Source organism: Antechinus flavipes, chromosome X, assembly GCF_016432865.1.
Source record: "Antechinus flavipes isolate AdamAnt ecotype Samford, QLD, Australia chromosome X, AdamAnt_v2, whole genome shotgun sequence".
NCBI classification, from domain to species: domain Eukaryota; kingdom Metazoa; phylum Chordata; class Mammalia; order Dasyuromorphia; family Dasyuridae; genus Antechinus; species Antechinus flavipes.
The window spans coordinates 31,419,518-31,447,075 of NC_067404.1; the positions used below are offsets into that span (position 1 = coordinate 31,419,518).

A 27,558-nucleotide genomic window follows, 5' to 3' on the forward strand; every position below is an offset into this window, starting at 1 on the left:
TTCCTCATAAGTTACAATGTAAGGGAAGGGGAATGATTGAATCATGGGAGTATAGGATCCTCACTTTGGAGCCAGGAGAGGGAAACTGAGTCCAAGGGCTAGGAAGTGACTTGCCCAAGATCACACAAGGTAGTAAGAAGCAGAGACAGGATGGGAACCCCAATCCTGTGGTAGCAAGCCATTGTTCTGAGCGGTGAATCGCAATGACTCTGTAACTTGGAGAGGGATTCTATAATCCAGCACCTTGGAACATTGCTATTTTGAATTTACTCCCTGAGTGAGACCCACATTTAGACTGATTAAAAAGAGCCATAGCTTGGTGCCCAGTGTTTACCTTTTCGCCTCCCCTTCCGGGTTTACCAGGAACACCGGGATCACCAGGCAAGCCCTTGGAGATAAAAGGGGAAAGAGTACCTTTAGAAATATAAGGCACGACATCAGGATTGAGTCTGAGCTGCAAGTATAATGGGGAAACCAAGGCTTTCCTGTTTTCTTACTGCCCTGAACCCCGTGGCTGTTGGAAGTCTCCCCCCTTCTCTCAGTCCTGCTTACCCTTACCCACCCGGACAGAATGTCCCGATGCAGACTTGCCTGGGATCAACTGGAGGCAGGAGTGGGAATCGGCAGGGAGGGTCACCCCAATCCCTCAATAATAAACTCGGCCCCAACCCTCTCCGGTCCCTCTGTAATATATCCTTAGGAACTCTCCTCTATTATTAAGCTCCACTTCATCCCAGATCTCTTCCTCAGTCATTTCTTCCATCTTCTCGTGCTCACTGAAGCCCAGATTTCTCTTAAAGACTGGGAGGCATTAGCGTGTGTTGGCTAGAGCATTAGACTCGGAACTTCAGAAGACCTCCATTCGAATCCCACCCTTGTGACCGTGGGTAAGAAATGTAACATCCCTAAGCCTGTTTTCTCATTCTATAAAATGAGGGGGCTGCACTTGAGGTCTCTGGGGTCCCCCAGCCGGCTCTGGGATGAGACTCCTTAGCTTTTGCCTTGGTTCCTCCCCAAGGAGAATTGTGCCTTCTCTCTCACACCCTGCCCAAGGCCAGGGGAGGGAGCCTGAAGCACAAGCCGCTTGGGACTCCTCCTTAGCCACCGGCTCTCCCATCCTGCCTGGACCCTCAGCCTTGTTCTTTCTGTCTTGATGCCCAAGCAGGTCTAGGACCTAGAGGCTTATGGGAGAAATCAGCTCTCCCCTGCCTCTCGTTCCTTAAACAACAAGGCCTCTTTGTTCGGCGGCACCTTCTCCTGTGCAGTCTGCTTCGCCCACCCCTCCGAACCAGGCAATTACACATTGAGAAAGCCCATTAGGAGCAGACCCCCTGTTTCCTTGCACCACACAGGGAAAGGGTGGGGAGCCAGGCTCTTTTCTTTGTAAGTAGCTCTTGCGCCACCTGCTGGTCATTCGAGAAATGACCTTGGCAATCACCAGAGACCCAGGAAACTCAGGGTGGGAGTGATTCTGCATTTGTACTATGGAAAATGTAGACAAGATAAGGAAATCCCAGGGCCCGCTGCCTATGATAAACCGCATCTAAACAGCACTGGGCCCCGGGACCACGGCTCATTTTGAACTCAGGATGGGTTTTTCCTCAGGACCCGGTACAAGGCGTGGTCCAGGACTTTGGGCAGATGTTCAGATCAGGGGCTTGCATTCTAGAGGGAGATCGGGAAGGTGGCAGTGGGCGCCTAAGAAAGGGAACCTGGAGGAAGAAGGCCACGAATACAGGTGTGCCTTCTTCCCCGTGCTCCCTGCCGTCTGGTAACTAAGCCTCTCCCCGCCGGGCCCTGGGCTCTGAGAGCATCCTCCCAGCACCCCCCACGCCGACTGGCTACTCACTTGCATGCCCGGGAGGCCACTGGCTCCATCTCTGCCTGGCTTACCCTGCATCACACAGAGATTTTGAGAAAAAAAGGGGACAAGGATTTTGTTCGAAGTGCACATTTCACTCCCAGTCCCACCCCACCAGGGGGTCCTGCAAACAGCTTTAGAACTGGAGGGGTACGAATGTGGTTACGGGGGGGTGCGTGTAAGAGCATGTAATTATGCAGGTAACTCCATGTGTGTATGTGTAAATGTGATGTGGACGTGGATACGTGCATGGATGTAGATGTCTTATGTGTATATATGTGTTTAGGCATGTATTATCGCTGTAAATGTGATGTGTATGTGTAGGAATGTGTGTATATGTATGTGTGCATGTTTATGTGTGTATGTGTATATGTGCAAATGTGCCGTGTATGTGTGCGTGCATACAGCATGTGTGTTGTGTGTATATTGTGTGAGTGTATGTATATGCATATGTGTGTTGTGTGATACACACATGTGATGTGTGCACGTGCACGAATGTGTGTATAAATGACATGGGTTGCTGTATGCGCATATGTATTAGCATGTTATATACATGTGTTACACATGCATGTGATGTGTGTGTATGTATAAATATGTGTTTCGGTGTGTATATGTTTATGTATGTGTATGCATGTGCTGTTGGTAGGTCTATAGGTATAGGTGATCTACGCATGCATATTGTATGAATGTGCACATGTGCGTATGTGTCAGAGCACATTCAGACATCTGGTTTATGACGCGAACGACCTGTCACTAGCCCAAGTTTCTACAGACTTATTAAGCTCACGAGACTCACTTTCTGGCCCGGTTCTCCCGGCCAGCCTTTTTCACCTTTCACACCGCCAGGAAGACCCTGAAGGCACAAAAAAAAATCGAATTTCCACTCGGCCGGCCGACAAATGCACAGTTCTCCACAGGTTGAGAACAAAGTATGCTAGTTACTCACAGGAGGCCCGCGGAGCCCAGGAAGTCCAGGTGAGCCTCGGTCCCCCGGAGCACCCTATCAAAGAGAAAAAAACAATAATGCTTAATGAGGGGAACAGAGGCCACCCCCCAGTCCCAACTACTTTGGCTAGTTAGCTACAGGACCCACTAGCTGTTCCAAAATCATCTAGCAGGAGGATGCCATAGAACCAAAGAGCAAAAGCTGCAAGGGATCTTGGAGACCATCATACTTTAGAACCTCCTCATTTTAGAGGGGAAGTGGAGGCCCCAGGAGAGGAAATGATTTCTCCAAGGTCACACAGATTACAGATTGAGCGTTGGAAAGGAACCTCAGAGGCGATCGAGGTCTTCCATCGATTTTCCAACAATAAAAAGCGTTTATTAAGCACTTACCACGTGCCAGGCGCTCTGCTAAGCACTAGGATCCAAAAAAAAAAAAATCCAAAGCAAAAACACAGTCCCTTCCCTCAAGGAGCTTACATTCTAATGGGGGAGATCTTATGCAAGAAACTAGGGACATAGAGGAGAAAAACAGGGTGAATGGGAGGGAGCCCCAGAGGAAAGGGCTTTGAGAAGCAGAAGGAGACCAGGAAGGGCTTCTTGCAGGAGGTGGGCTTTGAGCTGAGTCTTAAAGGAAGTCATGGAAGCCAGGAGGGATGAGGTGAGGAAGAAGGGCCTGAGAGGAGGAACTGCCTGGAGGCCACTATCATGTGCAAAAAGCCGTGAGCTGGCCAGTATCTCCAGAGCACAGAGTAATGGACGGGAGCAAAGCCTAAGAAGCCCGGCAAGTCACGACCAACCATGGAAGAAATGAAGCCGAAGGAAAGTGAAGTGACTTGCTTCTTGTACAAGAGATCTAGAACCAAAAGGAACCAGACTTCCTCCTTTTGACAAAAAAGGAAACTGAGGTCAGGCTAGTCTATGAGGCAGCTTTTGAACTCAGGTCTTCCTCATTTCAAGTCTTTTCCAGGCAAACCATGGTCTATCCACACACCCCTCCTCATCTTCTGTCAGTGATATTGATTCTTCTTTAAATCCAAGAGAAAAACTTCCTATTTATCCCTATTAAATTTTAGCTTCTCAGACTCGGCCTAAAACCCTAAACCGTGAAAATCTCTCCGAATCTCGCCTCTCTCATCCAAAGTGTTGGCTCTTCCCCTCAGCCAGATGTCACCTGTAAGTCCCGCCATCTGTGCCTTTCTCAGGCTAAAAAGGGCCGAGCGGAGACCCGAGGCACTCCACCAAAGACCTTCTTTGGATCCCCCCAACACACTTTTGCAGCACTGAAGGGGGGGATTTTAGATGACCCTTCAAAGATCATTCTTTGGGGAAAAATAAATAGAAGCAAAAGGGGCTAAACGGTGCTATTTATTCTTCCGCCCTCAGTCGTTAAGGCAAAATGGCCCTATACCTCTTTTTAGCTTTTCCCCATTTTAATTGTTCAAACCTAGCCCTTCAAACCAGCGTCAACCCATTCTTAGTGTCAACCCTCCTGAAATCAGTCTTCCAGCACCGACTCGCTTTTCCCCCATCCGATGCTGTCTTTCAAACACTAATCAATCCGTCCCTTGTTCAGCATTGGCTAGGGAAAAAAATTTAAAAGCAAGAATATCAGTGGAGCATTCATTTAACAAATATTTACCACGCAACTACTCTATGGGACCAAATGCCATTCTGCCTCATCTCCTGTCACTTTTCTCCCAGGGAGCCGTGGCCACAAGCTTTATGAAGCGAACGCCCACCAGGGGCTAGGAGCGGCTTCCAGTGACAACAGGGATACGTGAACACTGGCTGAATACATAAGAAAGCGACAAAGGCCATATGGGGAAAAGGGGGCAGCAAAGTGAATTTGGAAATCTACTAGATAGTGTCGCTGTGGATAGAGTACAGGGTCTGAAGTCAGGAAGACTCGTCCTCCCGTGTTCAAGTCTCACTTCAGAAATTTTTCAGCTGTGTGAGCCTGGACTGGTCACTTCACCCTGCTTGCCTCAGTTTCCTCATCTGTAAAATGAGCTAAAGAAGGAAACGGCAAACCATTCCAGTGTCTTTGCCAAGAAAACCCCAAATGGGGTCACAAAGGGTCGGACGTGACTGAAAGATGACCGAACGACAAAACCTCAAGGAATTCTAGTGTGGAAAGTATAAACAGAGGCAATTCTTGAAGGAAACATATGTATGCTGTCACGGTGTGCTCAGTCTCTCTCAAACTCTTTAGTCGGACTTTTGAGGGCTTCATGGGTGAGTAGTATGTTTCTCCTGATGCTCTCAACTCCTCACCCTCACACGCTACCCACTAACCGAGTCTTGTCATTTCTACATCTGCTCCATATCCCTGAATGTGCTCTCCCCTAACCCTGATGCAGGCCCTCATCACCTCTCACCTGGACTACTGAAGTAGCTGCTGGTGGCTCTGCCTGCCTCAGTCTCTCCCCACACCAGTCCATCCTTTTCTAAGCTGCCAAGGTGATTTTCCTAAAGCACAGGGCTGATCATGTCGCCCTCTACTCCATAAACCCCAATGGCTCCCTATTGCCTAGAGGATCCAACAGAAAACCCTCTGTTTCACTTCTAAATCTCTTTAAATCCATGTCTTCCTAACTTTTCAGTCTTCTTACACCTGACAAGTTACTCTGCAGTCCAGGAACCCTGGTTTCTCTGCTATTCTTCATATACAGTTTGCTTCGTATGTATTTGTTTCCATGTCATCTCCCTTGTTAGACCATAAGCTCCTTGAGGGCAGGGCCTGTTTTGTTTCTTTTTCTCGCTCCAGCATTCAGCACAAGGCCGGGCACACAGCTGCTACTTAAGAAATCCCAGTTGACCGAATGACCGACATCCCCCTCCAAGGCTTCTGGAGTGGATTTTTGGTGGTACACCGAGGTCTAGCACAGCTAAGTTTCGAGGGGCACGAGACCAGGTCGGCCACAAAGGGAAAAGACTTTTGGTCAAAGCATTTCCTGGAGACCTTCCATATACTTCTTGTTGTTTGTTGTTCATGACATCAGAGAAGTGATGTCGTGACATACAAGGGAATTGGATCTAAGTAAGGAGGGCTAGGCAAGGTCACCTGCCTCAGTCTCCCCTCCAGAGCCATCTGGGACCAGTGGCCAGATATGGATCAGGATGACTGGAGCTGGCTCTGGATGCAATGGGAGGGAGACTGGTTAAGGTTTGACTGAGGCAACACCCATTCAGTGATTAAGGCTAGGTAGCAATGGAGGCCAAGAATATTCTCTTTCATCTAGTCCAAAGAAATCTAAATGAATGAATGGATGGATGCATGAATGAATGACTATGAGAGGGGAAGACCCTCAGGGTTTCTGGCCAAAGCAGGGATGACTGCTATTTGCATTCCATCTGACCAAATGGGCCTTGGCTGGGGACCTACAGGTGGCCAATTAATAAGAGTCATGACCTGAGCCAAAAGAGTATCCACACCAATGAAACCACAGTGGCTTTATTTAGAGCAAAGCTTCTTAAATTGGGGGTTGCAACCCCATAATTGAATGCGAGGGTCACAAAACTCTGATTTCTTCTCAGTAAAGTGTTTGATTTGTCTACTTATTGATATACCTCTATACACGGGGTCTCGTAAAAATTTCTTGGGAAAAAAAGGGTCTTGAGTGGAAAAAATTTAAGAAGCCCTGGTGTAGAGAACTGGAGTTCTAGAATTGGAATAAAGAAATAAAGAATAAAAAAATGAATAAAAAATAAAATAAAATAAAAATAAATAAGAAATTAAAAAAAAAAAAAGGAATAAAGAAAACTCAGGGGCTGCTAGTAGAGCACCAGCCCTGAAGTCAGGAGGACCTGAGTTTAAATCTGGCCTCAGACACTTAACACTTCCTAGCTGTGTGAACCTGGGCAAGTCACTTAACCCAATTGCCTCAGCTTAAAAAAAAAAAAGAAGAAGAAAAGAAAAGTCAGATTTAAATCCTGTCTTAGATACTTCTAAGTTATCAGATTTAAATCCTGTCTTAGATACTTCTAAGTTATGTAGCTCCTTAACCTCTCTGGGCCTCATCTATAAAATGAGCAAACCAGCCTAGATTGGATGGCTTCTGAGGAACCTAAACTCAAGCTGCATGAGCAGATGGGTGACCTTGGCTGTCACTTACCTTCTACAAAGGAAAAGTTAGCCCTTTTTAGCACTAGATATAGGATCTTATGTGTGATGCTGAGTGAGTCTCTTCTTTTCTGGGTCTCAGTTTCCTCCTCTGTAAAAATGAAGGTTCTGAACTAGATGATCTCCAAGGTTCCTTCTCTTTTTCCAGCATTAAGGATGATTTCAAAATAATATTCATACATAAGCCTCTGGTTAGCTTCATCCCCATACTTCACCTGATCTCCTTTCAGCAGCTCCGTCTCATTTGGTCTCTTCATTTCCCCAATCTGCCCCGGGGGGCCAGGCGGACCTTGTAGCCCTTGTTCGCCCTAGTTTCCCCCAAAGAGAACATAATATTGAGGTCAGCCCAGATGCTTCAGAGAATATGACTATAAACCGCAGAAGATCAAAAAGATTTAAAATAAAAATAAAAAAACAACTGAGGTAAGAGGTCAGAAAGTTACAAAAAGAGAAGGCTTACCTTTTCACCTTTGGGACCCTGGAAATTCAAGCCCATATTCCCCTGAAATGAACATTTTTTCAGATAAGAACGCTTAAATATTGTCAATTACAAAATAGCTTGAAAGAATAACGAGAATATAAAGAAAATAGAAATTACCTTTGGTCCTTGAATTCCTGGTGGCCCAGGAGGCCCCTATGAATTAATCAAGGAATAAAAGGGAAAAGGGTTCTATTTATTTTTTTTTTTATCAAAACATCTTTTGATATCAAAACATCTTTGGGTTCAAATAACCTATGTTCCACCAGTCCTAGGACCCCGGGACTTTGGGCATCCAGTTTATGGCCAGAATCTCAGCCGTACCCGATGACTTCTGGGACTGACTATAATAATTCAGGGGCCTTTAAGGAAAATCTTGTCCTATTCAAACGTGTCATCACTGTGCTGACTGTTAGGGCTAGAAAGACAAAACACACACACACACACACACACACACACACACATATATATATATATATTGCAGAAAGACCCCAAATTTATTCTTGAAGCAATTTTTAAAACATCACTTAGCCATTCTTCAAGAATGTCTTTGCTGTGGAAATATGTATAGAAGAATTTCACCTATTTAACATATATTGAATTACTTCCCGTCTAGGGGAGGGCGGTGGGGAGAAGGGAGGGAAAAAAATTTAGAACACAATGTTTTGCAAGGGTGAATGTTAGAAGCTAATTTTGAAAATAAAAGAAAAAAATTATTTTAAAAAAGAATGTATTTGGGTTTGCAAAATTCATGGCACAAGATAAAAGAGAAGTTGGATCGGGGCCTATTTACTCATCACTATGATCTGTGCCCAACCTGTGGGAGACAGAGCATCACGAACTTATATTATTCCGATAAGCCACAGTTGGACACGCTATACCTTGACACCAACATAGGGATGTCCTTTTGGTTTTCTTTGAGCACAAAGGACAGCAAAACTATGTATGGATTCCATAGTCCAGTTTCTGAGTTTTTGTTACAAGTGTCATCACATGTGTCACATAAGGAAAGGTACAGGCCCAAAAGGAAAACTGTGCCGCCAGCCCAAGCCACCTTCATTGCTCAGAGGCAGGACGCCCCACTTGAGAAACTACCGTTTGGTTTTGCCCTTTGCCTTGATGAAGGCTGCAAGCTCTGACAGATAGCCTGCTGTCTGTCCTCTCCTAAAATTTGTCCAACTATTCTAAAATTTACTCTTACTTCCCATGTAAAGAAGTTCCAGATGGAGGGAGAGGGACAGGGACTGGACCCGTCAACACCAGGGTAACCCTTGGTAACTCTGGCCCAGGGACCCCCCAAGATAAATAGATTGCTTCTACCAATGGGCAACTTCTCTGCAAGACTTAAAAGAGCCTGGTGAAGGTAAATGAAACTCCCCTGGATCACATGGCCAGGAGGGGTCAAATGTAGGACTGGCACCACAGAATAAATTAACAGACATTTATTTGATGCCTGACTCTGCTATCAGAAGACCTGGATTAAAGTGCTACCATAACCATCAGGTCACTTGTGTGACCTGAGGCAAAACCCTTCCCCTCCCAGGGCTCCAGTTTCCCCTTTTAGAAAACAAGGAGATTGGACTAGAGGGTTCCTTCCAGCTCTAGACTGATACTCCGTGTGTGATCTTAAATAAGTCTCTTCCTCTCTTTGGATCTCAGTTTCCTTTTCTGTAAAATGAGGAAGTAGGATTAGCTGGTCTCTGAAGCTCCTTTCCAGTTTTAGCTCTAAGCTCCTACAAACCTACTTTGAGTTAGGCCTTGCGATACAAGGCCCCAGATAAAATGGTCCCTGCTCTTGCAGAGTTTCCAGCCTCCAAAATGGCACCCAAAGCCAACAGTCTGACATTTGTATCATATTGTTATTGACTGGCACAGTGGGTGCCTGATAAATGCACCCTCGGTTGACTGATCCATTGGCTGATTGACTGGTCAAAGAAAGTAAAATGGGAGACCGAACCCCTTCATCTTCCGCCATCCTCCCGGGCAAGTGGAGAAAAGAAATCATATGGTCTCCCACTTGGAAGGAGCTTGTGCTGAAAAGAAAGGTGTGGTCCATACGCCAAGATTCTCTGGAAAGCTTACCAACCATCCTGGCAGACCAGGGGAACCGAGAGGCCCTGGGCTTCCGGTCATACCAGCTGGACCCTGTCAAAAAAAAGAAAACATCAGTGGGAGAAAAGTGGCGCCTCTCCAAGCATGACACCATTGTGAGAGCTCTCTGCTCTAGAACTCAGTGGCACTCTAGCTGCTTAAATATCCACATGGCATATGATGCACAAGCAGCTGAGCTCATTTCTTAAAGAGTAACTGGAGGACAAAGGGAAAGGATGGGATGGAATGGATGTTTTGTTTGGGCTTTTAAAGCCTGTAAAGAGGTTGTAGCCTTGGGCTCACAGGGGAGGTGGAGCACGGTAGGAAATGCCAGGCTCTTTCCAGCTGTTGGGGACTTCGGCTAAACTGGTTTTTCATTCTTAGGAAGGAAATGTAGGGGGTGCAGAAAGACATCAATAGCAATTTCTAAAATAAATTGTGAAGGAGAAAAGAAAGGGGTCAAAGGGGAGCAGGAGTGAGGGGATAACAGGAACAACAAGTAAGATGGAAGCTGAGATATTAAGGGAATGGGCCTGGATGGGTTCATTTGTCAAAAGATACGAGAAGGAGGCCATGACAGAAACAAGAAAGTAAAGGGATTCAACTAGAGGAAGGGCATTCATTTTCCTGGGGAAAAATTCTTAGTTATGAGAAGGGTCGTTACATTGGAGAGTCAATAGAAAGAACATTGACTCTGGAGTCAGAAACCTTGCCTCTGATAGCAGCTGGGTGACCTAGAGTCACTGGACCTCAGTTTCCCTCTTTGTAAAATGAAGGAGATTGTACTGGATGATCTCTAAGTTCCCTTTCGGTTCTAAATCTAGGATCATCTGATCACATTGGTGCTTGAGCCTTCTCTCCTGTGATCTTAAGATTATTTCTTCATTTCCATTTGCCTTGATTTCTTCTGGATGATTTCTAGCTTGTCAAAAGCCTTCCTAAAAATGCTTTTTTAAAAGGTGGGGAGAGGGAGGCAGAGCAACAGCCCTGGAGTCAAGAGGACCTGAGTTCAAATCTGACCTCACACAAGCTGCGTGACTCTGGGCAAGTCACTTCACTAAATTGCCTCAAACCAAACAAAACCAAACAACTCATTTCATTCATTAAAAATAATCAAAAGGTTTTTTTTAAAAAAGATGCAGAATTTTCATTCTTTCTGTTGTTGTTTGCTCATTTGATTTTCTTTCTCACTTTTTTTTCCTATTTGCTCTGATTTTTCTTGTGCAACAAGATAATTGTATAAATATGTATACATATATTGGATTTAACATATATTTTAACACTATTGGATTGCTTGCCATCTGGGGGAAGGGGTGGGGCAAGGAGGGGATAATGTGGAACAGAAGCCTTTGCAAGGGTCAATGCTGAAAAATTATCCATGCATATGTTTTGTAAATAAAAAAACTAATAAAAAAGATTTTTTAAAAATGCAGAGGCAGATTTAGATATGAAATGAGGGACAACTGCCAAACAATTAAAGCTATCCTGAAGCGGAATGGCCTGTCTTGGGAGATAATATTAACAACAACCACAGATTTTAGGTTTGCAGAGTTCTTGAAGGTATTTTTCTCATTTGTGAGATTGGGGATATTATTTTCCCCATTTACAGATGACAAAACTGAGGCTTGGAAAGCTTAAGTAATAACCAAGGGCATGTAGCTAGCAAATGGCGATATCCTCTGACCATTCTTAGGAAGGAAATGTAGGGGGTGCAAAAAGACATCAATAACGATTTCTAAAATAAATTGTGAAGGAAAAAAGAAAGGGGTCAAAGGGGAGCAGGAGTGAGAGAGTATCAAGAACAACAAGTAAAATGGAAGCTTCTTCCTCACTGGAAATCTACCAGAAAAAGCCAGAAGGCAGGTGAGAGGGGAGCTTCTAGTTCCGCTGTGGGTTGAACTAAATGGCCCCAGATCTGACAGGAGGTCATTCAGATCTCCAAATAAGTTCCTCTGTATCGGATGCTCTGCCAGCTTTAAAGCCCCATGTACCTAGCGGTTGTGATTCTAGAGATACCGCCCCCTCTTCCTTTGGTTACTGATTTTTCCCGAGGGAGTAAGAGAAGCTCCTTATTCACTTACAGCTTGGCCCGATGACAAACATCCCATCCACACGACTCTATGATCTCCTTCCGCTCAGAGAAGACCATGTACCAGCCTCCAGAAATTGCACCTTCTCCTCCCCAGCCCCAGGCCACAGAAAGTCAAAATTCATCGCTCTGTGTGGGCACAGGATTCAAAATGAAAAAAGTCTCTCTTCCTGCCCCGCAAGACGGCCATTTCTAAGTAGGCCCATTTGGAGTCAGCCTGGGAGCCGAGAAATGCATCAAGCTAATCGACAACGTCCTGGGTTTTTACTTTTGTTCTAAGCAGCCCACCAGCACTTACCAAGAACACTCCTGTCCCTAATGCTCCTTCTAACACACTCACTTAGCACAATATAAGCATAAATCTACAGCCAAAGCCACAAACAAAAATTTCCATGGAAACTGAGCAGAAAGAGAATAAAACAAAGGAAAGCTGATCCTCACTGGTGTTATCTAGGCAACGTTTTGTTGAGATGCCAGTTACATGCTAATTTGCACATGTAACAACTTGAAAGTGCCTATGGATGAAAGCGAGGAGGAAAAATGGAGGAGGAAATCGGGAGTGCTTCTCGGATGGCCCCAAACGTGGCGAGCGAGAAAATCTCCAAGCGCACTTACTTGTCTTCCTGGAAGCCCCGGATCGCCTGGGTCCCCCTTTGGGCCCAGCACCGTGGATAGAATTATACTCCCCGGCTGTCCCTAAAAGCAAACCATAAACACAAGGCCCTTGTAAATATCAGCACTCCCCATCTCCAAATTGGCAATGGTCAGGAATGAAATAATCTGAGGCCCCGAGCTTCCTTCTAAATGTCACCAAAGACAGGGCTGCCTTATCAACAAAAGCCAGGGACTCGCCAGCGATAGGGTGTCAGAAAGGGGTCGGAGACAATAGCACGATATTAAGAAACAATGGCAGAGCTTCATCTCCTCAGAGTTCCCGTGGTCTTGCTATTGGTCGTAAACAATTTTTCGCTAGTATAGATAAGTCATGCATCCCGATTCCTCCGCAGATATCCCAAAGCTGGATTAGTGCAAAACACTCACCTTCACTCCTGGAATCCCAGGACGACCCTATGTTGAAGAGAGAAAGGGAAAAAAAATCAGCAGACTGCTGCAACATTGCCCTCAAAGCCTGAAGAGCTAATGTACTGCAGGAGAAATGTATTCCAACAGGAGTGGGACTAGGAAGTTACTATATCTGAAAACATGCTCTCATTTCTACTACTGAGATCTTGCATCTGACTTAAATTTCTTTTGTGACCTTGGATCAGTCCCTTCCCCTCCCTGGACCTTCAATTTCCCCATCTCTAACATGAAGGAAGTAGAATCGAGTCAAGATTCCTAACCTGGGTTCAGTGAACTTGTTTTTCTAGCATTTTGATCATTGCATTTCCACATAACGGGCTTCCTGGGTTTGATTTTATGCGTTCAGAAAACATTCATTCTGAGCAAAAATCTCTAGTTTTCAGCCCACTAAGAGGGTTCATAACACAACAAAACTTGGCAACTTCTGGAGTATTTGGATCCTACCTGTAATTTTAGATAAATCCCTCCCCTTCCCTGAGTCTCAGTTTCCTCCTCTATAAAATGGGGGAGGGGGGTTAGTTTATATGACTTCTGAGGCTCCTCACAGTTCTAGAGCTAGGATCCTCTGATTGCTGTCACTCGGTTTCTCTGGACCTGTCTCCCTATCTGTCAAACAAAGAGATTAACTAGATGGCCTCTAAGGTACTTTCCAGCTCAAGGTTCAAATCCATGATATTTGAAAATCCATTCTGCAGGGAAGCCTAGCAGGATTCTCCTCGTGGGGATTCTTCCCAGTCCTCGTCCAATTTCTTACTTCCCCATGTGCCACCCTGCCCTGCTCCATTTCAGGGAGTCAAGAGATCCGTTCCCCTTCCCCTCCCAAACTCAGCATCTTCACTGGGGCTAATTGGCTTCTTACTGTTCAAATCCATCACTTGTCACTTACCGGGGGACCTGGTAAACCCGGAATACCAGAAAAGCCGAGAAATCCACTTTCTCCCTAGATGAGAAAGAAAAAGACAAAGGGGGAGAGCGGGGGGGGGGGGGGGAGAGGAAGAATGAATGAATGAACAAACTAACAAATGAATGAAAAAGCACACTAAGAGTCAAAAATACAAAGTAACTTCATGAATATCCAAGTTGTCTGAAAGTCATGGTCTAAACCACTTCTCTAAAAGACTTTGGAAAAAAGCAGACTGGGACAAAGAAAGACTGGCATATTTTTCAGAGCCTGGCCGGCCACTAATCAATCACAAGCCTGCCCTCACTTATCAATCGCCTTCTTTCCAAGCTTATCACTTATTCCCTCTCCATTCATTATTCAAAAGGGGCCCTATCTCATCGAACCCAGGCAGAAAGAGAGAAAGCATCTTTCCTAGCTCTTCTGTTTATTTTACACACAGCTTCCCTCCTCACTCATCCCCACTCAGACGAGTTAGGGAAGCACTTGGGTGAATATGGGTTTCTTTTGTTGGATTGGGTGTTTTCCCCCTGAGGCAGGAGAAAGCAACTGTAATCACCAATAAGAGAATAATTCTAGCAGCCCCAGACTGGGACTCCCAGTCCTTTACTCACCATTGTCAAGTGTTAACCTACTACACAGGCACTTTAGAAAATTAAGGGGAGAAATAATTGAGAATGCGACTCAATAAACATTAATTAAGGGTCTACCATGACTAAGGATATTCTAGCTCCCACATCCAAGCCTTTGACTAGACTGTCTACTCCATTTCTGGGTGCTCTGTCTCTTTACCTCCACTTTCTGGCATCCCTAGTACCCTCCCAGGCTCATCTCTAGTGCCCCTTATATCTGAATTCTTTCTGGATACCCTCTCCCAGCTGCTAGGATCTCCCCATGAACTACCTTGTACGTATCTGGCATGTATTTCTAGGGGCATGTGTTATCTGTTCTGCCCAAACATAAGCTGCTTGAGCACAGGGCCTGTTCCCTTTTTGTCTTTGTCTTCCCCAGTGTCCAACAGAGAGCCCGGCATGTAGCAGATGCTTGTTTAATTGCTTGCTAGACGATGGGGAAACAAAGGCAAGAATGTGACAATTCCTGCCCTCAAGGTACATCAGAAAGGAAGAGAACATGTATATGAATAACCACAAAATACACACAAAAGTCACTTACAGGGCAGGGGCAAACACCTAAGCGACAGCAGGCAGAGGATCAAGAAAGGCCTTGCGATGGAGGCAAACACTAAGCAACAGTGGGGAGAGGATCGGGAAAGGCCTTGTGTTGGAGGGAGCACTTGAACTGACCTCCCAATGGCGCTAGGGATTCCAAGAAGAGGTGAGGAGGGAGAGCACTCCAAGTATGGGGGATAGGTTGTGCAAAGGCCTGGAGGTGGGATCCTGTATATTGGGAATGGCAAATAGACCAGTTGGCATATAATGCCAGAGTGCTACGTCATGTTTTGTCCGATGGATTGAGATAAACGGAGGTTAAGCGACTTGGCCAGTAAGTGAGGGCCGATTGGAACACAGGTCTTCCTGACTCGAGATCCAGCGCTCTATCTACTACAGCGCCACCTAGCTAGCTCCTAGGCCAACAGACGTTAAGGGACTTGCCCAGAGTCACACAGTATCTGAAAAGTATCTAATTATCTGAGGCTGGATTTGAATCCAAGTCTAATTGTCTCCAGGCCCAGCACTTTATCCACCAAGCCATCTAGCTGCCCCCAAGAGGCCCAGGAAACTGCTTTAAAATTACCTTTCGCTTCAAACAGTGACCCTTCAAAACAAAAAATCCAATGTGTATTACAGCTGAGGTACTAGGGGATAAAAGATACTTTTAAAAAATAGATCAGGGAGAATGTAGGTTTATACTTTGTGTTTATTATGTTTATACCTTAGAAAACTATCTCATAAGGAAAAAAAATTCTAATACTGGGCTAAGTGGAAGCTGCAGGGTCACCACCAAGATCACCTAAAAGGATGTTAAATAAAATGACCTTTCCCAGCTTTCAGGGTCCACCTGTGTACCTCGGCATTCCCTGGAAAACGGCTGATGGACAGATGCTTCTTAGAGTCATTGGAGGCTTTTGGCAGAAGGGGCAGTTTATGGGTATGGGAGACGGCATATTCCAATTTGGTTGCTCTTAGCTGTGACTGCTGGGTGGTCATGATTGCTTGGTTGCTTGCTTGCTGGTGGGGTGGGATTAGCTGATTTTGAGGGGGGGTTATGTTTTTATACTTAGTTACAAAAAACAACCCCCCAGGGAGGGAAAGAGAGAGGGAAATGTTAAGGAGCCAGCCCAGGTGAAGAGGCAGGTCAATTCTCCGAGAGCCTCAGCAGCAAGGGATTGGGACACTGGAGGGAGTTGCGGGACAGCTTTTACTGACATAGGTGTTGCTTGTGGACTGGGAACAAAATAAATTGGAGGCAGAGAGAAGAGAGGTCTGACAACGCAACGACCTCTCAGTGGGGAGGTCAGAGAATGTAACTTCCTCTCAGTGGAGAGGTCAGAGAAGAGTAACTGCCAATGTGTGGAGAGGTTAGAGGCCACAATTTCCACTCAGTGGAGAGGACAGAGACCGCAACTGCCACTCAGTGGAAAGGTCAGAGCACGGGAAAGGTCAGAGAACAATGAATACCACTCCGTGGAGAGGTCAAAGAACAATAACTGCCCCTCAGTGGAGAGGTCAGAGAACAATAACTGCTGCTCAGTCCAGAGGTAAAAGAACAATAACTGCCGCTCAGTTCAGAGGTCAGAGAACAGTAACTTCCGCTCAGTTCAGAGGTCAGAGAACAGTAACTGCAGCTCAGTTCAGAAGTAAGAGAACAATAACTGCTGCTCAGTGGAGAGGTCAGAGAACAATAACTGCCGCTTAGTTCAGAGGTTAGAGAACAATAACTGTCCCTCAGCGGAGAGGTCAGAGAACAACTTCCACTCAATTCAGAGATCAGAGAACAATAAGTGGCGCTCAGTTCAGAGGTCAGAGAACAATAAGTGGCGCTCAGTTCAGAGGTCAGAGAACAATAGTGCCATTCAGTTCAGAGGTCAGAGAACAGTAACTGCCACTCAGTGGGGAGGACAGAGAATAGTAACTTCCGCTCAGTGGAGAGGTCAGAGGCTGCAACTGACCGGTCTGGGGAAATGTCAGACAATGCAACCGCCTCTCAATGTGGAGGTCAGAGAATGTGACTGCCACTCCATGGAGAGGTCAGAGAACAGCAACTGACCCTCAGTGGAGAGGTCAGTGTCCCCAACTACTGCTCAGTGGAGAGGTCAGAGAACGTAACTGATACTCAGTGGACAGGTCAGAGAGACCGCAATTGCCCCTCAGTATAGAAGTCAGAGACCGCAAGTGCCTCTCAGTCTCCTTGTATCATCATCATTCTCTCACATGAAAAGCTCCATTCTACAGGTCTGAGTTAGACCGCCATCAGCCACTGGCAGTTGGCTCACAACAGGGTTATATTCAAAAATGAAGGGGACATAAAAGTGGAAGCATGATACAAATATTTTTGTGCTGTGCAAATATACAGAAGTGTTTTGCTTGACCATGTTTCACTATTAAAAGGATCATATTTTGATTTCTTTATTTGGGGAGAGGCATAGGGAAGGGTGAAGGCTAGCTGATGCTCAGAGAGAAAAGAAAAAGAAATACAAAAGAAGTTCATGGAAACATTGTTAAAAATGCAGCAAAGAAAAAAGAAAGAAGGCAGTTCAGAGAAACAGACACAACAGACAGCTTTGAAAGTAACAGGTTGAATTTAAGATAAACTATTTTTAAAAAAGCAAGCTCTACAACAGACTTTCATGACTTTAAACATAATCTTTTCTGTTATGATTTGCATATGCTTGCTTTTTAAAATTCATTAAATCCAGATTTTGAATAAAAGAAATGAAGGGGATTTAAAAACAAAAGATATCGATACTTTGGGGGGAAAAACAAATATAACTAAACCTTTGATGACGAAGGAAAATATTGAATGCAGGCTGTGAAGAGAATGGAAGGACCCTCTGACTTAGAATTTTATTTGCTAATAAAAAAGTTCAGTTTTTATTCCTTTCAATCACTTATGTTAACTGCAACTTGGTTAACGAAGCGTGGGCCTAATGCTGGTACTGACTTTAATGTATAATAGAAGAGCTTTCATGTATAATGAGCCTTTTCAGATTTATTACATTTCACTTTCCTTCACATATTCTGTCACCTTGCTATTTCTCACAAAGTTCCATCTCCCACCTCCGAGCCTTTGTCTCTCATGCCTAGAATGTACTTCCTCTTCAGTTCCAGGAATCCCTAGATTTCTTCAACAGTTTCGCAATCTCCATATGGCCTTTCCTGTTCTCCCCAGCAGATGATGCTTTTCCCTTTTTCTCTTCTTCCTCAAATCACCTTGTATTTTTTTCGGGGCAACGAGGTGGCACTGCAGTCAGGAAGATTCATAATTTTTCTATATTCTCATCTATCTATATAGGGTGATGCTGTCTCTACTATTAGAATGTAAGCTTCTTGAGAGCAGGAGCTGTTCCCCTTCTGTATTTGCATCCATAACACCAGCAGGATTTTTGGCACAGAGTAGGTAGTTTAAAAAAATCTTTTATTCATTGAGTGATTCATCACCAACACTGCAGCAGAGGATACTGGGAAGGTTGGCTCTTTCCTCAGAAAAGCTGAATTCTCATTTGGATTCTGCTTCATGCTAGCTACATATGTATGATTTCTTAAGGCAAACTTCAACCCAATCTTAGTTTAATTATACCTTCTTAAGGAAACTCCCCAGACTTACATATCCACACCATTAAAATCAACCCCAGGTCAAACTCCTAAGTTCGATGGATAAGTAGTTGTTCCCCTCTCCCAAGGCTCATTGATTCTCCTCAGAATTATCAGTCTAGAAAACATATTATTAAGGCAAGGTCATAGTAAACTCACTTTTGTCCCATTGCACCCTGGGATGCCCTGAGGTCCTGGGGCTCCATCATGGCCTGGCATTCCCTTGTAAGAGAGAACAGAATATCTTATGTATAATGATAGTCTCCAGGAAAGAACATTCTCCAAAAATAATCATGAAAACAATAAAATCCAGAAAAAAATTAATAAAAAGTCAAATTCTACTTACAGGAAGACCTGGTGTCCCTGGGAATCCAGGAAGTCCAGGGGGCCCCTACAAGAAGAAATATGAATCCTGTTAGTAATCACGTTAGCATCATGCTAGCTTATTATCATGTTAGCTTGAAAACACCCAAGGCCATCGAATCTAATCTCATGTTAAAGATAGGGAACCTTTGGCCTAGGAAGTTAAAATTATATGCCTGAAAGTCCATCTGAGATCTGGAACTGGAAAAAAAAGCCATCCAGTCTAACCTCCTCATTTTGCAGAAGGAGAAACTGAGGCATATAAAAAAGTGATTCACCCACAGTCCCAGGTAACAAGTATCAGTGCCAGGATTCAAAGTCATATCCCCTTTCACTAACTCTCTTGCTGATGTTTTCTCAAAAACTAGAAATTTAAACTGAAAATAAGAAAAAAAAAACCTGTTGCTCACTCAAATTCTCTTTAGAACCCATTTTTGGGAGGGTTCTAGTGCCATTTAGTCCACTGGGAACAGGCAAATGGATGATTAGATTTGTCTGCTTTGCCACTATAAGGCCTCTTGAGATTCTGCCATAAATGGTAACAGTCAATCAATCAACCAACAAGTGTGCTAAATTAACTAACTTCCTGCAGACAGTTAACTGGCCAAGAGTAGGACTCAAACTAGTCATCTGCCTCCAAATCGAACTCCATTTTCTCTGTTTGGTGACTTGAGGCAGTGAGCCCAATTAGGAAGCTCTTTGATGGTCCAGGAGAGAGAGAGGAAGCTCCTAATTCAGATGGCCATGGACAACCACCCCTCGATTCTAGTCGACTTTCTGAGGTTCTCTGTTGGGGTGCTTCCTCGCATTGAATAGTGTAGGAGAGACCACTGGATGTCAGAGAGTGACTCTGGGGATGCCTGGGTGCAGAGAACTTGAATCCCAGCCTCCCTTATTTCTCTGAAACATCATCCATTCTCCCAGAAATAGCCTCCATCTGGGCCCCCAGGCTCGACTCCCACTGATGTCAGAATCCTAAAAGTAGTAAAGATAATGGAGACTAGGAGCTCAAGGAGCATGGTGGGTGTGAACAGGTAAGGGGGAGGGAGCATTTCTAATCAGAACCACTGGACTGACTCGAGTAAAGCCTCACCCAGGATACTCTCAGATCTGTCACTAGTTGTTTTCTACTTGTTTTTCATTGTGTCCCACTCTTCAGGACATCATTTGGGGTTCTCCTGACAAAGACACTGAGTGGTTGTCCATTTCCTTCTCCAGTTCATTTGGCAGATGAGGAAACTGAGGCAAATAGGGTGAAGTGACTACTAAATTCATGAAGCTGGATTTGAACTCAGGTCCTTCTGAGTCCAGATCTGGCATTGCCATTATGTCTGTCAGTAGCCAAAATTTCTGGAACACACCTGCTATGGGAAAACTGAGGCTGGCTCTAGTATGCTAAGCCAATCAGGTGTCTACACTATATGGAGTACCAAGAGAGTGAGTGAGTCTGGGAGAATAAGGGACAATGAGGTTGCCCGTGAGGAAGGGACAAACACATCCTAGCTCAGGGTCTGGCACAGAGCAAGGAATTAATAAATATTTGTTGACTGAGGGAAATCAATAGGGGCAATTAGGTGGCATGGTGGATAGATCACCAGCCTTGAAGTCAGGAGGACCTGAGTACAAATGTGGTCTCAGACACTTAACGCTTCCTAGCTGTGTGACCCTGGGCAAGTCACTTAACCCCAATGGCCTGAGCAAAGAAAGAGAGAGAAAGAGAGAGAGAGAGAGAGAAAGAAAGAAAAAAAGAAAGAGAGAGAGAAAGAAAAAAGAGAGAGAAAGAAAGAGAGAGAGAGAAAGAAAGAGAGAGAAAGAAAGAAAAAAGAGAGAGAGAAAGAAAAAAAGAAAGAGAGAGAAAGAAAGAGAGAGAGAAAGAAAGAGAGAGAGAGAAAGAAAGAAAAAAAGAAAGAGAGAGAGAAAGAAAAAAAGAAAGAGAGAGAAAGAAAGAGAGAGAGAGAGAAAGAAAGAAAGAAAGAAAGAAAGAAAGATAGGAATGAAGGAAGGAAGGAAGAAAGGAAGAAAGAAAAAAGAAAGAAAGAAGAAAGAAAGAAAGAAAGAAAGAAAGAAAGAAAGAAAGAAAGAAAGAAAGAAAGAAAGAAAGAAAGAAAGGAAGGAAGGAAGGAAGGAAGAAAGAAAGAAAGAAAGGAAGAAAGAAAGAAAAGAGAAATCAATAGTCATCTGTCAGCTAAAGAGGAAAGGCAATTCTATAGTTCGGCTACTTCCAGAAATAGTTAAAATTTGGCATAAGACAAACAACTTAATATATTTGTCCCTGGCCACTTACTAAAAAGGAAAGTTATAGCTGGTACGTAATTAAAATCCAACATTTTCTGACATCGAATTCTTTATAAGCTTTTTCCAATCACATCGAGTTGTAGAAATAGACATTCAGGAAATAAACCGTATTTAAAAAAATAACAGTAGCTTGCCAAATGTAAAAGAATTGCTTAGGACAACTTGAAATCTACACCTACTTTTTAATTTAACTTTTAAAAGAAATTATTCTCCCACTGGCAATACATTTCAGTACGTTCTGTTATGGTCTACTAGGTTCAATTCACTTACCTTCCTTTGGAATCAGCTGGTGAAGCACCTCAAATATGACATTCCATAACTATTATTTGACTTACCCTGATTCCCTTCGGGCCCACTGGCCCAGGAGCACCGTCATCACCCTGTAAAATGCCATAAAATTATTGAAGCTGATCTCCCAGCGAAGTCTCTGATCACTGATGTTCTAATTGGGAATGAGGAAGTTGTAAAGCTTGGTTAATTTGCTTAAGAAAAACATACTGTTTTCCCAAGGCTGAAAGCCTAGCAATGAGCTGCCTTGTCAAGGAATATGGGAAATGTGAATTCAATTTCTTTTGTTGTTGATTTCGGGTTTTTTCAAAAATATTTTTAAAGGAAATCATCCATTTTCTTTTACTTCTCAGTTCTGCTGGCATATGTTATGTATAGCAATTTCAGATCAGTTTCCTTATTCCATCTCTCTTCTTGGTGAATCTGTTCATTTTTAATTTTTTACAATTGGATTTTCCCTTTAACACACACTTTAATACACACACACACACACACACACACACACGATTTGTTGATTTTTTTGTCTTTGAAAAAGCAGCTCTTGATTTTTATCAATCCAAATGGCCTTTGTATTTTTAATTTTTCCATGATTTTCAGATTTTTATGCTTATTTGGGGATCATTAATTTGATTTTCCATGGGTTTTTGCTTTTTAATACAATTCCATCCATCTTAAAGATGGCTAATGCTTGCAGAGTTTTAGGTTTTGCAATCTCACATGAAAAAGTGGCCTTTCTCTTTGCCAAGGTCAACCCCCTCTTCATACACCCTTGATCTCATTCCCTCCCATCTCCTTCAACAGCTTGCTCCTTCCATCACCCCGTGTCTTTGTCATTTTCAGTGTCTCCTTATTCACTGGCTCCTTCCCTGCAATGTACAAATATTCCCAGATCTCCCTAATCTCAGGGGAAAAAACCCCACTTCATGGAACTCTCCATCTCTTTATGTTATTGTCCTAGTGTTCTTTTTCCTTTTACAAGCTGGGAGGAGGAGGGAAGCTATCTATTCAGCTGCACTTCCTGACCTCCCATTCTTTTTTTTTAAGTTTTAGTGATGCTTTCTGCTTTAAGTCACATTCATTTTAGGATTTATATACCCAACTCCCACTCCTCTAGTAGCTACAATGAGAATGAATACGCAACATTCTCCCTCCCACCTGTCCACAAAAGAGGGAGCTGAGTTTCTTCATTTTTTCTCTAAGGCCATTATTAATTATACCATGTCCATTTGAATTTCCTTTTATTGTTCTTTTCATTGACATTATTTGTATTCGTTATGCATAGCGTTTTTTCAGGCCCTAATTATTTTGTTCATCTACCTCGGTGGTCCCAGTGATGTACTATTACAAAAAAGTGTTTTGACTAATATTTTCCTATACAGGGGAACTTTCATTATGTCTTTGACTTCCATCAAGATGGCTCCTAACAGTGGGACCTACAACAGTAGTTCCATGAAAAGTTTCCTTCTTTCTGAAGGTGAGAGTGAGGACGAAGGGGATTGTGGGTATTAATTATCAGTAAGTGAAGTGACCCAATCAGTGGGTTGTTTTCCTTCTTTTAAGCTGGGTGGGAGGTGATACTTCTGGCTACTATCCAGTCAAGATAGGGGCCCCAATGTGCCTATTATTGGTGCACCTGCCAGAGTCCCTTGACCCTACCCATAGGGCACAGATGCTGAGTAAGGACTAAGCTCTCTGTGGGCTTTGAGAAGAGATAACCACCTTTCTCTCACTTTGGCCTCTGTCTGCAGAGCAATTAAGCTGTAGTTCTATCTACAACAGGGGCTGGGAAGGGTTTTTATGTCCTAGGGACATACTGAGGAAGTCTAGGGTATTGTGTTTTTAAATGCCTAAGATAAAACACATAGAACTACCAAGGAAATCAAGAAATGATTTCTTTTTCTCATCCAAGTTCACCAATCCCCTGAACTACCTCAGGTTATAGAACCTTGAGATGGAGAAGGTATAGCTGCTCTCTGACCTTGCTAAATGAAACACAGCCCTAAGCACGTGACCTTGGCATAGCGGAGTCACCGCTCACTAAGCCAAACATGCTTAATTGGAGGACAGCAATAATCAACAAACCAGAATTGGCCATTTGAGTGGCCAGACGTTCGCCAGACACCTTTGGCCTCAGGAGTCCCCAGACAAACTCTTTTGACCCCAGCGACCCTAGCAGGTGCACCCACTGTTCAGCTTGTTTAGCACTCCCTGGCCTGACTTCCTGCCAGTAGGCAAAAGAGAGCAGACATTAAAGCAGTATGGAATCAATACTTGACTCATGCATTCAGTGGTGCCGATCATTGGGTGAAAACTCATTCTGCAAGAACTCTGGAATCAAAATCCAATAACAACAACAGCAATAGCAACAATGATAGCTAACATTTATTAAATATCTCCTAAATGCCAGGCAGGCAGCTAGGTGGTGCTGCAGTAGAGTGCATTTCGGGCCTGGAGTCAGGCCTCTTCTTGAGTTCAAATCTGTCCTCAAACACTTAATGGCTATGTGACCCTGGTCAAGTCACTTTACTCTGCCTTTACATCTTTACATCTGTAAAATGAGATAGAGAAGGAAAGGCAAAACACCACTGTCCCTCTGCCAAGAGAACCCCAAATGGGTTATGAAGAATTGAACACAACTGAACAACAACAAATGTGCCAGACACTGGGCTAAGCGTTTGACAAATATCATTTCAATTAATTCCAGATTCAAGGCACTACACACACACATACACACACACACACACACACACACACACACACACAGCTAATTCATTCACACTGGGAACGTGAGCTACCAACCCAACAAATAGTGGCCACCATGCATTATTTTGAGTGGCCAAATGAAGATACTAGACTCACATGCAGCAGTAGAACATGCAAACTGGCGCACACCATCAGAAGAAAGCAGCAAAAGGAGTGAACGCAGATGGAAAAATACTGCATGGTCAAGACAGATCACATACAACATGGCACACATGTCGCAGCTCCATACAAAACACATTTTCCATCTGTTCCTACACCGGGCATCATCTGCTGAGATGGATAACCAATTGCTTCTCCTCTTTCTCTTAAAGCATTATTAGCAAACTGGGTCATGGGTCAAATAGGCCAGCACTTCTGGGAGCCCTTGGGAGCTTGTGAATAGACGAGGCTAACCGCAGCATGGAAATCTTCATCTAGAATCCCAATCCCAAGCCTCTGGATGGACGGCCGAAGCAATACTATTATTAGCTACAGGCTCACGCGGACGTTCCCCAGTTCCCTAGGTATGCCTGCAATTGGAGTATTGCACTGAAAAGGAACTGCCATGAGATTTAACCCTCCCTTCCTATCTGAGCACAATGTCCCTCTGGGAACAGAAAAGACTTATTTGGCCTCTCTGAGGGTACTGGGACTCATATTCCTTCCTCATCTGAGTTACAGTCAGCCTAGCAATTTATCAATCTGCAACAGTCCCTCAGCTACTAACAATCAGGTTCTTCCTCTCAAGAGACTCCATGGTTAATTTTCCATTACTGCTTTTCCCTTGCTCACCAGAGAGTTGGACCGACTCTCCATAGGCAGTAGTTGGCTATGATACATTGTCTCTGTGGGGCTCTGAAAATACTCTGGGCCTATCCTGAAGATCAGGAAGCCGCCCGTCAGTCATGTTTGGTGTGGGGTCTCTCTCCATCAGTCCACTATCTTGTGTATTCCATGCATATCAAGATTTCCTAAAACAAACAAACAAAAATTCCATGATACCTTGGCCCTGAATCTAGCCAATGTACCATCACTTGTTTCAATCAAAGTCTTTTGGGGCTCAGGGCACAGCTGATTCCACCAATCAGCCATTCCTCTTCTTGAGAATGCAAAGCATCAGTCAACAGGCGGATGTGGCACTTGGTTCAAATCTCATCAAACATGGAGGAAGCCCATGGTAGCGTTCCTGGCAGCTCTGGATACATTCACTGGAAATGTCCCATGTTGGCTTTTCTGTAGGCTCTAGAATCCCCGGCAAGTAGAGCGGAGGGAATCCCAATCACTTGGTCTATGGGTCTCTCTATGTAACACTATATTTCTAATTTCTACCCAGGCTGCCATCTCCTTAAGTAGTTTGCTTTCAAACTCTACCATGATCAGAGTGGATTTAGCCAACAATGTACATATAGCGAAATCCTTCTTCCTTCTCTAGCAATTGTAGAAGCATTCTGGCCGCTTATGGTCTATGCTTCCTTGTGACTGGTGTGGGGAGAGAGGAAATATAAAATTGTAATACTGTGAAATTAAAAAAAAAGAAGGCATCAATAAAACTGGATAAGTGTATGTATAAATGGGTGGATAGATCAATAGTTGTTGATGTCATTTTTTCAGTCGTGTCTAGCTCTTCATGACCCCATTTGGAGTTTTCTTGGCAAAGATACTAGGAAGAATTTGCCATTTTCTTTTCTAGCTCATTGTATAGATGAGGAAACTGAAGCAAATAGAATCTGTTCACTTGTCCAGGGTCACACAGCCAATCGGTGTCTAAGGCCAGATTTGAACTCGTGAAAATGAGTCTTCCTGACTCTAGGTCTGGCACTTGATTCATTGTAGTCACCAGCTTCGTGGATGGATGGACACCTTTGTAAATCGGGGGGGAAGACAGAAAGGTCATAATAACTCTACAATTTGTTGCAACTGCCTCGTGGTCCTTCGGGTTAGTCAATCAAGATAAAAAAGAATGATGAGGTACTGTCTCATTTCAGTAACTGACCCCAGTTATAAACATTGATCGCTAATGACCTAACTAGTGATGCTACTGAGATGGGCCACTTGGTCTTACTTACCTTTTGACCTGGAGGCCCAGGTGGTCCTTCTGCTCCTGGAAATCCAGGTAAACCTGGGTGGCCCTCCAAACCTGGAAGTCCTCTTTCTCCCTGGGGGAAAAAAAAAGCAAGGCAAGATCACTGTATAAGGAAGTGGAGAGAAACAAGAGAAGTTCCAAGCTAAGTAGTCTATTGTTTATTGGGCCCTAGGGCAAAGATTAAGGGCAGCGGGGATGGAAGGTAGCCAGGAGTTTCAATTCTTTCTGTCTGGGAGTCCTAATTGTCCCAGCTAGGGAAGTTTTATTGTTGCTGCTCTGTCAATTAACTTTCACTGTAACTATTAATGACCAGTGATCACCAAGCAAAGAAAAGACAAAGACAAGAGACAGAAATAAAGATAGGAAGACAGGAAGGAAGGAAAAAAGGAAGGAAGGAAAGAAGGAAGGAAGGAAGGAAGGAAGAAAAGGAGGGAGGGAAGGGGGAAGAAAAGCAAGATCACAATAGAAACCAAACACCAGATAACTTTAATTCAGCCAATGGCATTGAACATATAGGTCTCACTGCCCTGGAAAAATGACCAAGATCTTAGTGATTAAAAAGAAAAATAAATAAATCGCCACTGCTAAGGATATGTAGTATTATGTTTCTCAGTGGAGGGAAAATCGATCAGATATGAAATGAACTTTTCAAACACAAATGTAAAAAAAACTTTTATAGGAAAAGGACAGCTGAACCAAACCGAAAGACAAGTTGGACAATAAATACATATAGTCCCAGGATGAATGATATAGGATGATTATAACAAGAAAGGCCGCTCTTTCCTTCAGTAGGTCCAGAAAACTGGTCCTGGAGTCAGGAAGAGCTGAATTCAAATACAGCCTCACGTACTTACTAGCTGTGTGTCTAAGCTCTGTCTCTCTTAGTTTCATGATCTATAAAAAGGGGAGACTAACAATACTTACGTCTCATGGTTATTGTGAGGATAAAAACTTTTGTAAAATGTTTTTCCAACCTTGGAGCGCTTGATAAATGCTAGTGATGATGGTGATGGTGAAGGAATCTAAAGGTTCTTAATCTTTTTTGTGTCTTGGGCCACTTTGGCAGTCTAGTGAAGCTTGTTCTCAGAATCATGTTTTAAATGAATAAAAAAAAATACAGATTACAAAGAAAGCAAATTATTTTGAACTACGGTCAGCAGCACATTTTAAAAATAAGTTCATTGTGCCAAGGCTAAGAAGCCCTGGTATGGACAAATGGCAAGAATCACTTGTGAATTGCTGAATATAGGATCCAGGTCTGAGGAAACTCGCCAAATCCCTAGGAATTGGAATTCGTTATCCGGCCTACTCATGATTGGTGCTCCCAGGTACTTGGGATTGGTTCACTGACCACTGGCACAATCGCAGAAGGCTCTAGTTTATTTTCTCTACATCCCCCCAAAATACAGGGACCCTAGCCCATATCTCAAGCCACTCTGAA

The 27,558-nt window shown here is 43.8% G+C and overlaps 1 protein-coding gene across 1 annotated transcript in view; it reads right to left on the reverse strand.

Moving 5' to 3' along the window:
* COL4A5 (collagen type IV alpha 5 chain) overlaps positions 1-27,558 on the reverse strand; it is a 228,849-nt gene that overhangs the window by 144,819 nt on the left and 56,472 nt on the right. The window contains exons 3-17 of the mRNA XM_051969028.1: positions 26,101-26,190; positions 21,340-21,384; positions 18,693-18,737; positions 18,506-18,568; positions 13,560-13,613; positions 12,632-12,658; positions 12,206-12,286; positions 9,493-9,555; positions 7,531-7,566; positions 7,393-7,434; positions 7,148-7,240; positions 2,808-2,861; positions 2,658-2,714; positions 1,850-1,894; positions 335-388 (exon numbers count right to left, since the gene is read on the reverse strand). Coding sequence (XP_051824988.1) covers positions 335-388; positions 1,850-1,894; positions 2,658-2,714; positions 2,808-2,861; positions 7,148-7,240; positions 7,393-7,434; positions 7,531-7,566; positions 9,493-9,555; positions 12,206-12,286; positions 12,632-12,658; positions 13,560-13,613; positions 18,506-18,568; positions 18,693-18,737; positions 21,340-21,384; positions 26,101-26,190 — 849 coding nt within the window. The remainder of the gene's footprint in view (positions 1-334; positions 389-1,849; positions 1,895-2,657; positions 2,715-2,807; positions 2,862-7,147; positions 7,241-7,392; positions 7,435-7,530; positions 7,567-9,492; positions 9,556-12,205; positions 12,287-12,631; positions 12,659-13,559; positions 13,614-18,505; positions 18,569-18,692; positions 18,738-21,339; positions 21,385-26,100; positions 26,191-27,558) is intronic.